The sequence below is a fragment of the Ceratotherium simum genome, chromosome 37 (assembly GCF_057802395.1).
Source record: "Ceratotherium simum simum isolate JZ-2026a chromosome 37, ASM5780239v1, whole genome shotgun sequence".
Lineage (NCBI taxonomy): Eukaryota > Metazoa > Chordata > Mammalia > Perissodactyla > Rhinocerotidae > Ceratotherium > Ceratotherium simum.
Window position 1 is genome coordinate 2,015,678 of NC_141936.1, and position 11,189 is coordinate 2,026,866.

The window sequence follows — 11,189 nt, forward strand, 5'->3', positions numbered from 1 at the left end:
CTCATGTGCAGCTCTGCAGAAAGATGGTTTCTGCAGTTACCAGTTTGCAAGTTACCAGTTGGGACACTATGCTAAGTGCCTGCTTGGCCCTGGCCACCCTGAGAACACCATAATTGATGGGTTGTGGCCATGGGGCAGGAGCACCTTCAGCTTTTTTAAAGTCTCTCCATTTTACAGCTGAGGAAACTGAGGCCCAGAGGTGGGTTGGTGGCTCTGGTCTCGGCCCCCGGGTGGGTTTCTGGCAGGTTTCCCTGGGAGCCTCGGCCCTGGCTAGTCCCCTTGAAGGTCCACTTTCTGAGCTGCGCTGTGGCGGCACTGCCGGGGGCCTGGCTCTGGTGGTGGATGGTGGACCCCGTGTGGGGCCAAGCGAGCAGTGTCCCCGCCCCGCAGCCCGATCGTCTCCAAGAAGGGGTACCTGCACTTCCTGGAGCCGCACACGGCCGGCTGGGCCAAGCGCTTTGTGGTGGTGCGGCGGCCGTACGCCTACATGTACAACAGCGACAAGGACGCCGTGGAGAGGTTTGTGCTCAACCTCGCCACTGCCCAGGTGGAGTACAGCGAGGACCAGCAGGCCATGCTCAAGGTGCGGCCCGGAAGCACGATGGGTGGGCCCCGGGCTGGCCAGGGCCCAGCAAGCCCCAGCAGGGCCCTGCGTCTGCTCACCTCCAGGCCGAGGCCATCCAGTCCCGTCTCTCCTGGGCGGGGACATGGGGCGGCCTCTCTGGCCCTCTGCGTCTCATGTCCTGGGGTCTCTCTGCCCACCCGTGGGGCTCAGAGTCTTGGTGACAACCAGCAGTGGTGAGCCCTGGTCCATGGGCCAGAAGGCATTAACCCTTTCCCACTCAACGGCCAACAACCTGGTCCCCTCCTCCTGGGGACACCCCTGGTACCATGGCCCCAGGAGTCGGGCCCCCTGGCCCCCTGGCTTTGCCCCTGCTCCTCTATGAAAAGCAGTGGCCCTCAATGTGTCTGCCAGGAGCCCTGACTCCTTCCTGCCAGCAGCTACCATGCCCACTGGAGGATTTCTGATGCCCTGTGGTGAGGGTGGGGTGTGAATGAGGGTCTGCTGAGACCTGGGGCTTGAGAAGATGCCAGGATTAATGGGGCCTGGGGGACACATCTGGTTTAGCAGCTGAACCAGGATCCTAGGGGAAGGACCCTGGGCCAGTGAGGGGTGGACGCATCCCGTGGGGACGCAGAGCAGTGGCAAGGTAGCCCTGGGGCATGAGACGGGACAGGGTGCCAAGACTGCAGAGCCTTCCGGAAGGGAGCCACAGCCTTTCCAGCTCTGCCCTCTCCTGTGGGTCTTCTTTCCTGCTTCCTCATCCTTGAGATTTCCCTGGTGGTGCCCCTTCCCTGCCCGCCCACCCAGCCAGGCCCTGGTGGAGCGGTGACCGCCGTGTGCTGACCCGGGGGAGGTCTCGTGCCTCCTCACGGCGGGCTCCCTTTGCAGACGCCCAACACATTCGCGGTGTGCACGGAGCACCGTGGCATCCTGCTGCAGGCCAACAGCGACAAGGACATGCACGACTGGCTGTACGCCTTCAACCCCCTCCTGGCCGGGACCATCCGGTACGGGCTGTCGGGACCTGGATGGGTGTCCCACCCCTGCAGAGGAGAACGGGAGGGCTTTCCTTGCTCATTTGGGCTGGGAGGACGTTCTTGAGGATGTTAAGGCTCGTTTTGGTGTTATTGCAACTCACAAAGTGTATAAATTCCTGAGATATTCAAAATTTACGTTCTACCTGAGGTGGGCCTTTGTGTAGGGAAAATACTTTGGCAGTCAGGCAGGGGACTACAGGAGGAGGGTGGGCTGCTCCCCCCAAGTCAGATTGACGGAGAACAGAGATTAAGTCTCTCCGGGTGATGAGGGAGCGGGAGGGGCACGGGCTGTCCAGCGTGGAGGTCTGCTGTGGGGCCCCTTCTGCTGGCATCCCGCGCCTGCTGCCCGCGCTGACCGCTGCTCCCCCTGACCCTCTCCACAGCTCCAAGCTCTCCCGAAGGAGGTCTGCCCAGATGAGGGTCTGAGCTGAAGCCCTCCCGACAGCCAGCAGGCCCGGCCCCACTCCCCAGTCCTCGTCTCCATCCATCACGTCACCCGCCGCCCAGCCCTGCCTCCATCAGACAGCCGACGAGCCCCTCCTCCTGGGCACGCGGGGCTGGGCCAGGGGACCTGCAGCACATGACCTGTCGCGCTCCCGCAGAGCCACGTTTGTCGTTTCTTCTTTGAGAACGTGCCCTGGGGGGAGAACTGGGAGACGCTAGCGAGGCCAGAGGGCACAAGTCACAGGGGCGTCGCTGTGTTCTAATATTTTTTTAAGCATAGACAGACTTATAATTAATATACATTAGTTAGTGACATTGAAACAGCCCACTCAGAAATTAACTATAAGACTGTGTTCTATTTATAAGTATTTATTTCTAATGCCTTCACATAGACCTGTAGGATTCAGATGGACCCCACCCCTGTTTGTTCCCACACGCCTCTCCAAGCCTATTAGGACAGACAGGGAGGGGGTGCAGCCGCCACGGAAGACCACGGTGAGGAGGGATCAGGACAGGCCAGGCTTCTCCCCAGCTGCGCGTGGGGCAGGCCCTCGTCCCAGAGTGTGTGTGTGCCGGGGCAGGGGGGATCTGATGCCTGAAGTCCGAGCAGCACAGAAGGTGGCGTGTGTTACTTCTAGCAGGAGGCAGAATCCACATCTCACCTGGACAACCCCCACCTGAGATGTGACTCTACGGGCAATGCCGGCAGCTTCTCCCTGGAGCGTGTGGAGAGGACACAGACGGGCGCCTGGGCTGTCTGGGGCTGTCCTGGCGGGGACAGGGAGGGAGAAGGGTCAGGATCCCACCGGGTTGTGTCATGTGTCCAGGCCGGCAGGACGTGGGTGTCTGGGTTTAGAGGTGGTCCAGGGTGACAGTCCAGTCAGCGAGGGGCTTGTGGCGCAGCTTCTCCAGCTGCTGTGAGAAATGGGGTGAGCTCAGGGTCACTCCTGGGAAGAAAATCTGTGGCTTCCTCTCTTCGTCCCCAGAGAAGAGAGTTTCTGTGAGTCCCAGCGAGAAGATTCCGAGGGGTCAGGTGAGGGCGGCCAGTGTTGGGGTCATCCATCATCAGGGGGCTTTCCCCTTCTGCATGTGAGGCTGTTGCCCTTGTCTTGTTCCAACCTCTTGTTACAACATCCATTTCGATTCACCTGCAGACCCCATGCCTGAAGCTTGCCAGGACAGGATAGGAGTGAGCCCCAGGCGAGAGTCTGGTCATGTGTCACCCAGGCCACAGACCCGTCAGAGAAACCACGGGCCTGAGGGGCCTTCAGGGACCTGTTCCCACACCCAAAGGCACATTTGGCCTCTTTTTAGCTCTAGGAAAAACAGCAACCAAGCCACAAAACCCCTGTCCCCACCATGGCCCACCAAGAGCGGGTTTCACATGGGGTCTGGGCATTCCAGGACCAGGATCACACCCAGGTTTGCTTGGTCCACGCCATTCTCTGGTGCCTTCCACCTCCCTTGCTAGACCTTGCTGGGTGTTGCTCACTGACCCCTCACCTTTCCACTTGGTTTGGACGACCCTAACACACTCAGGTGTCAGTGGTTCTGAGACCCCCCTTTATCCCAGGCTGTCCCCACCTGGCACTGACATGACACGTGGGCATTCTCCCAGTTCCATGCACTGAGACCAGAAGTGCCTGCAGTGTCTCTCCCCTGGGGATGTATGGTGTTGGCTCCCATACAAGTAAGAAGGTTCCAGTTCGAGGTTTTCCTTTGGGAAAGTTGTTCAGGCCCCATAAGCTTCGCCTCAGACGTGCGACCCGGGATGATGGGCTCAGGCCCGGTGGGGAGTTGAGACTGAGCGTGCCTTTTCGAACCTGGCTCAGGGGCAGCGTGGCAGTGGCTACCTTCGCTCCCTGCTGCCGTCATCCCCAGTGCCTGGGAGGTGCTAATGATGGAGCAGCTCCCTCAGTAAGAGTCAGGTCCTGAGAAAGCACATCTGTGAACGCAGGGCTCAGCGGCTTTATGTGGAGGTCCTCAGATGAGGGTTCCCATCCTGGGCTGACATCAAACATTGTCCAGAAACCACGAGGCCCGTACTCCCCTCCAGACGTTCCTGGAGGTATTGGACTGAGATGCAGAGAGCAGAGGTGACTGCAGAGTCTGGAACCAGCACTTACTCTGGCTTTTAGGACGGTCTTGAGGGCAAGGAGGAGAAACAGGGATGGGGTGAGTTGTTCTAAGATGAGTCGGGTCCCCGAGAGCCCCCCTCACTGCAGGGAGATTGGAGGTGCGGGGCCCAGGCCGCAGCCCACTCAGGTCAACCAGCCTGAAGCTGTGGCCTCGGAAGGGTCTGAGGCCCCCCCACCAGGGCGCAGGTGTCTGGGGCCAGCCAACCTGCAGAGCACCTGCTACGCGGGACGGGGCTGAGGGGAGGGGCCCACGCGAGGGTTTCCCAAAATGGCCCCCAAGTTCAGGAGCCTCCATGGCCGTGGAGGTGCCCCAGGGACTGTTTCATTTTGACCTGGTGCTGTCTTGGCCTTGACTAGGAGCCAGGTGTGTGCTACCTGATGGCCCTATCCCCACTGTCACTTCCTCCTTTCAGATCTGCTCCAGTGGGAGGTCCTGGGTTGGAGTCCAGAAACCCGGGGTTTCTGGGGAGAGAAATCCATCTGTGAGTCAGGAAATGCTCATGCCCAAAACTACCCACGGGTCACACAAGCCGGGGACAAGTTGCTTAACAAACTGCGACTCGGTCTTCACATCTATGACATGACGGGCTGATCTGGAGGGCCACTGAGGGCCCTCACATCGTGGGGTGCAGGGAGGAAAGTCAGGTCTGGCTGTGGCTGCTGTTTCCCACTAAGTGGGGAAGGAGAGAAAGATCTAGAAAGCCTCTCTCAGATGTTTTTTTTTTAAAGTTTGATGTTGCTCAGGCTGCAGCCTCATTTGGTTTGAGGGATGGCCATCCTCGCCTGGGGAGGGCTCTCTGTCCCCTCCAAGGGAGGGTGAGCTCCTTCTGCTGGGACCCCAGAGACAGGCCCAGGGAGGGGATGCTGGGTTCCAGGCCAACTGGCACTGAGCTCCAGCGGGACCCGGTGGGTGCACAGGGGTGAGTGTTGATGCTCTCGTAAGGTCCCCAGGCCTCCCCGCCCTGAGTAATCACTTATAAGACATCAAGGTTTGACTCACTGACACGCACAGGCGCACATGCACGCACACAAACATGCACACACACCCAGGGTGACTGCGGTGAGGTGGTCTCCCCTCAATCCTGATCCCCCCTCAGCACCTCTGGGGGAGGTGTGGCAAAGGGCTTGGTGAGGGTCCCTGAATGTCACTGATGGTGCAGGCGCTAGCGGGATTGCCGCACTGGTCCTCCGTCAGCCCCCCTGCGTGGGACTCCGGGAGGCGCCCTCCTTTATTCCTGAGATGGGGCAAGCATTCCCCCAGGATCGACAGAGGCTGTGGCTTCTTCCCGGGCCTGTGCTTCCTGTAGCTAGTGGTCCCCCGAGTTCCCTTGTGGCTTGTACATACGTGGTTGTGTGGCACACTCCGGCCCCTGCACTGTAACCGCCATCCTGAGGTAATGACTCTAGTTCCCTGACGTCCTAAACCCGAATGTTAGGCTCTAGGCTCCTGTACTGTGTGTGTGCACTTAAGGCTCTGTCCAATTAAGAATAAATGTGGCTCCTCATGCAACACCAGACCCGTGGGTCTCCGCTGTGGCTTTATTTGTGCATTAGATCTGTTAGATGGGGCCAAAAATGGTCACAGGGACCAGGTGTCCTGCACCTTCCGGAGACAGCACCCACCTCCCCAGTGATGAGGCGGGGAAGGGAGAGAGCCTTGAGGGGTGGGGTTACAAGAAGGTGTTCATCATGGGAGTGCCCACCTGCTTCCCTCAGTACCTGGCTGCACCTGTCTGAACAGCTCCAGGTGCCCACAGGCACACCAACCCTGTGCTCCCAGCTTCATGCCCAGGCAGCCCCCAGTGACATGTGGTCAGCATTACCCTGCTACCAAAACCAGACACAGACATTACAAGAAAATAAAACTACAGATCAATATCCTTCAACATAGAGACAAATATCCTCAATAACATTTTACCAGATTGAATCCAATAATATGTAAAGAGGAAATACCTCATGACTGAGTGGAGTTTATCCTGGGAACGCAAGGTTGGCTCCAAAATAAATCAATGTAATTTACTAGAGTTACCTAATAAGAGAGAAATCACATTATCATCTCTATAGACGCACAAAAAACATTTGACAAAACCCCACATCCATTGTTAACCAAACCTTTACATAGACGGTAACTTCCTTAACCCAATAAAGGGTGTTCTCAAGAAAGCTACAGCTAACTTCATACTTAATGGCAAAAAAACGAGTGCTTAACCCTCAAGATTGGGAGCAAAACAAGGATGCCCTCTATCATCACCCCTATTCAACATGGTACTGGAGGGCCTAAGCAGTGCAATAAGGCGAAATGAAGAAAGGAAAGGCCTACTATCAGAATGAAAGAAATAAAGCTCTATTCATAGATGGCATAATTGTATAAGTAGAAAATTCAAAAGAATATACAGAAAGCTACTAGAATTAATAAATGAGTTTAGCAAGGTTGCAGAATCAAGCTCAATATACAAACACCAATATTACTTCTATCTACAAGCAGTAAACAATTGGAAATTTGATTTAGGAAAACAGTACCATTCATAATAGCACCAAAAATATGAACTACATAGGTATAAATCTAACAAAATACATGCAAAACCTCTATGCTGAAAACTACAAAACATTGATGAGCGAGATCAAAGAAGACCTAAGTTCATAGATTTGGTTCATAGTTTGGAAGGATCAATATTGTTAAGATGTTATCTCCCCCCAAATTGATCTATAAATTCAACACAATCTCAATCAAAATTCCTTGTAGATATCAGTTGATTCTAAAAGTTATGTAGAAAGTAAAGGAACTAGAATAGCTAAGACAAATTTGACAGAAGAATAAAGTGAGAAGAATCACACCACTCAATTTTAAAATTTACTATAAATCAACAGTTACCAAGAGAGTGTGGTCCTGGTGAAGGGGCAGACACAGAGATCAACAGGGTAGAAGAGAGAATCCAGAAACAGACTCACACAACTATAGCCAATTGATTTTTTTTTACAAAGGTGCAAAAGCCATCCAATGGAGAAAGGATAGTCTTTCCAACAAATAATGCTGGAACAATTAGACATTGATATGTTTTAAAAAATGAACCTCAACCTAAACTTCACACATTATACAAAACTCAAAATCAATCATAGATCTAAATGTAAAATCTAAATCTATAAAATTTCTGGAAGAGAACATGGAAGAAAATCTCCAGGATACAGAGCTAGGCAAAGTGTTGTTAGACGTGACACCAAAAGCCCTATCCATAAAAGAAAAGAAATTCAAAACTGAACTTCATCACAATTAAAACTTTTGCTCCATGAAAGACACTGTTGAGAAAATGAAAGGACAAGCTACAGACAGGGAGAAGATATTCGCAAATCGTCTATCTGACAGAGGATTTGTCTCCAGAATAAAGAACTCTTGAAACTCCATAATAAGAAATAATAATAAGAAAAAATAAATACAATAATACATACAATAAGGAATAATAAGAAACAAAACAACCTAATTTAAAAGTGGTAGAAGATACCACTACACACTTATTAGAACAGTTAAAATTTAAAAAAAATACTGACAATATCAAATGTTGTTGAGGAGGCAGAGCAACTGGAACTCCCTTCTATTGCTTGTGGAAATGCAAATGGTACAGCCACTCTGGGAAATGGTTTGGAAATTTCTTAGAAATTTGAACATACCCTTCCATATGACTCAGCAATCCTACTGCTGGTATCTGCCCTAGAGAAACGAAAACAATGCACATAGAAAATCCTGTATACATGTGTGTAAAGCAACTGTGTTCATAACTGAGGCTGATGGAGTCCTTCCGTGCCCAGCCCCATCAGCTCAGAGTCCTGGCTCCACGGTGCCCCCTCCTGACACACACTGCCCTCTCCAGATGCAGCTTGTGGCTCCCGGTTCCTGCCCCAAGCCTCCCCGTCGCCCCACACCTGCAGCAGGACCTACCCTTTCCTGATGGATGTTTACAAGGAACCAGCTAAGGAACATATACGGGCAAATCCCCCCTTGCCTGACGTGAGCCCAAGGAGTGGGGCTGATGCCCCCGAGGGACATGGTGCAAAGGAAAGGTGGCTGCAGAGTAGGGGACACAAAGGGCCCAGACGGGGAAATGGAGGTGGTTTTGCAGCTCCAGCTGCTTCACAAGGGTATGGAGGGTGCCAACGAGCGAGGTTCTCAAGTCCTGCTCTCTGAAATAAGGAAGACTTGGGCGTGTGACCTAGCCGGCCTCCCTGAACCTCCGTTTCCTCATCTGTAGAGTGGGACCCCCAGGACTGCCGCGAGCTGAAGTGGAGAACATTCAGTGCACAGCTGGAGCAGGGCAGTGTCCGACAGAGGCGGCGCTCGTTACTGTTAGTGATCCTCACAGGCCCTGTGGCCGAGGACTCCTGCAGCTGCACCTGACAGCCCAGGCGTGGAGTGGAGGGTGTTCGTGAGGGTCCGTGCTGGGAGTGCGTGGCTGAGGGAGGTGGGTGGGGGAGGGGGCAGGCCCTGGGCTGCAGGATGAGGGGAGGCAGAGTGGAGGGCTGGCGGCCTGAAGCAGAGGCAGGGAGGCCTGGGAAACCCTGCGGCATGGGGCGGGCGGGGGGCACTGAGAGCAGAGAAGGGAATGCTGAGGGTATGCCTTCCAACGTGAGGTCCCGTGGGCAGGGGGACGGTGGCGGATGCCTGCGAGGCTGCCCCGGGGTGGTCCTCCTGTGGGGTTAACCTCGCCCCCTCTCCCCACTCCTTCCCCACCTCAGGGAAAGTTCTGGACCTCAAAATTGTCTACTGGGACAACCCAAACTAAAGTCAGCTCCTTGTCCCCATGCTGCAGGTCCCTTCCTCCTTGGTCTCAGTCGCCTGGCCTATACAAGGGGAGGCTGGGAGGGACAGGCGCTGGATTAGGAAAATAAAAACAGAAGGAACTGTAAGGGAGGCGGAGACGTGGGGCGTGAGATGACAGGGCCCCTCAGTGCTGGTGGAACTGCTTCTGAGGAAAGAAGGAAGGCCTTACTGGTTCCAGCCCTCCGCATCAAATGTGCTGCAACCCGCTCTAAGGGAGCCGGGTTCAGAGCTGGGGTGTCAACCCCGGGTCGGAGGGGCCTGCTGGGAAATCCAGAGATGCTGCAGGTGACAGGCCGGCATTTGGGGCATGAGCAGGACTGACTCCGCGGCGCTCTGGGAGTCAGCAGCTGGCGGTGGTGGCCAGGCCCGGCTGACCCCCCGTGACGTCACGCTCAGCACCTCCTCCAAGCGCTTGTGCTCAGCGGAACTCCTTGGAAGGAAATTCAAACCAATTTTGATGGCAGTTTTTTTTTTTAATCTTTGGAGCCGCTCCTGGGAAGGAAGGAGAGGAGAGGTTGCTGTGAGAGGTGGTCCTGCCTTCTCCTGAGGGGCAGGCAGGGGGACAGCAGGACAGGGAAGGTGCTGTAGGGGAGTGGTCAGGTGCTGCTGCAGGCTGTGGGGGTCCTCCAGGTGGGCACGGGAGAAGACGGAGCAGGGGTGGAGGCGTCGCCTGTACCCCCTTCTCCGATGGTCGTCCCCTGGCGGTGTCTGGACAGTGGAGCCCTCACCCTGCGGGTCTCTGGCTCCTGTGCTCAGAACCCACCTCCCCGGCTCTGCCCAGAATCTGCAGGGGACGGGGTCGTGTCATAGGCAGGTACCCGTCTCCCACTGTCCCACCTGCCTTGCTGATGTGTCACCCTGCATGGTGTGGCCGGTGACAGTTCTGTGTCCAAGAGACCTGGACCTTTTTTGTTTTTCTGAGGAAGATCGGCCCTGAGCTAACATCCGTGCCAATCCTCCTCTTTTTGCTGAGGAAGACTGGCCCTGGGCTAACATCCATGCCCATCTTCCTCCACTTTATATGGGACGCCGCCACAGCATGGCCTGACAAGCGGTGCATCAGTGTGCGCCCGGGATTCAAACCCGGGCCACCAGCAGCAGAGCGTGTTCACTTAACCGCTATGCCACGGGGCTGGCCCTGGACCTGGATCTTTGACAGCAGTTGCCTCTCCCTCCCCAACTTATTCCTCCTCTTCATGGACATCTTGATACAGGACTCCTTACATGCCACACCTCTCCTCAGCCTTTCCCTCCAGGACAGGCCTGAGGGTGGGGCTCGGGGCACGCCGCCCCTCCCTAGCTGAGCAGGCCCCTACTCTACCACGCTTCTGCCCACCCCACCCCACCATGGGCCTCTGCGCTTTGCTCAGCCTGTTCCCTCTGCCTGGACTGTCTGCTCCACCAGGCATTGGCTGGTGAATCCAGCCAGCCCTCAGAGACCCAGTGCAGTCGCCCTGTCTGGGGCAGGTGGCCCCATCATCTCAGTGAGGGCCGCCCCCTTCCGCATGTCGGCTCCTTCTCTATCGCGTCCTGGGGTCACTGTGGCGCGTCGATGGCCTCGAGCCCCCAAGACCACAACCTCAGGACGTTGTGTTCTTGCATCCTGGCCAATGTCCAGTGCAGAGTCACCAGGAGCGTCCCCAACTCTCCAGTCCCTCTGAACTTGAGAGCCACGGCCCAGCGATGTGTCTTCAGAAGGGGGCCCGTTACCCACATGAACGAGATGAGGAGGGCTTCACAGAGAACCCCACTTGCCGAGGGAGGGGGTCCTCACTTCCCAGTTTACCACACTCTGGGGTCTGTAGGAAGCACCTCAACTTCTCAGCCAGCTATTTCGCTCAGGACTGACTCACAGGCATCCTTAGAAATGCATTTTTATTTGTCTATGCTGCCAGGAAGAAAATCAAAATACATGGTGAGGAGGGCCCAGTTCTGCAGGTTCAGCTTCCTGAGGAGTCCAGCACAGCCCTGCTGGAGCACCCACAGCTCCCTCCTGTGGGAGACCTGGCCCCCACAGACGGCTGCCTCCATGGAGGGAACTGGTGGCAGGTGACCCAGAGTGCAGACAGAGCCAGGGACCCTCGCCCACGCGGGGACTCAGTCCAGGCACGGGGAGCTGCCAGACTGTGCCCGTGGTGCCAGCTAACCCGGGGTGTGAGTCATGGAGCTCCCATGGAGGCTTTGAAGAACTATGG

At 55.6% G+C, this 11,189-nt stretch overlaps 1 protein-coding gene across 10 annotated transcripts in view; it reads left to right on the forward strand.

Annotated features, from left to right (window-relative positions):
* The window catches only part of KIF1A (kinesin family member 1A), a 101,204-nt gene extending 95,508 nt beyond the window's left edge, over positions 1–5,696 (forward strand). For all 10 annotated transcript variants that reach the window (XM_087424581.1, XM_087424582.1, XM_087424575.1 and 7 more), the window contains 3 exons: positions 391–583; positions 1,454–1,572; positions 1,986–5,696. In XM_087424581.1, coding sequence (XP_087280707.1) covers positions 391–583; positions 1,454–1,572; positions 1,986–2,028 — 355 coding nt within the window. In that variant the 3' untranslated portion in view covers positions 2,029–5,696. The remainder of the gene's footprint in view (positions 1–390; positions 584–1,453; positions 1,573–1,985) is intronic.
* The last annotated feature ends 5,493 nt before the right edge of the window (positions 5,697–11,189 follow it).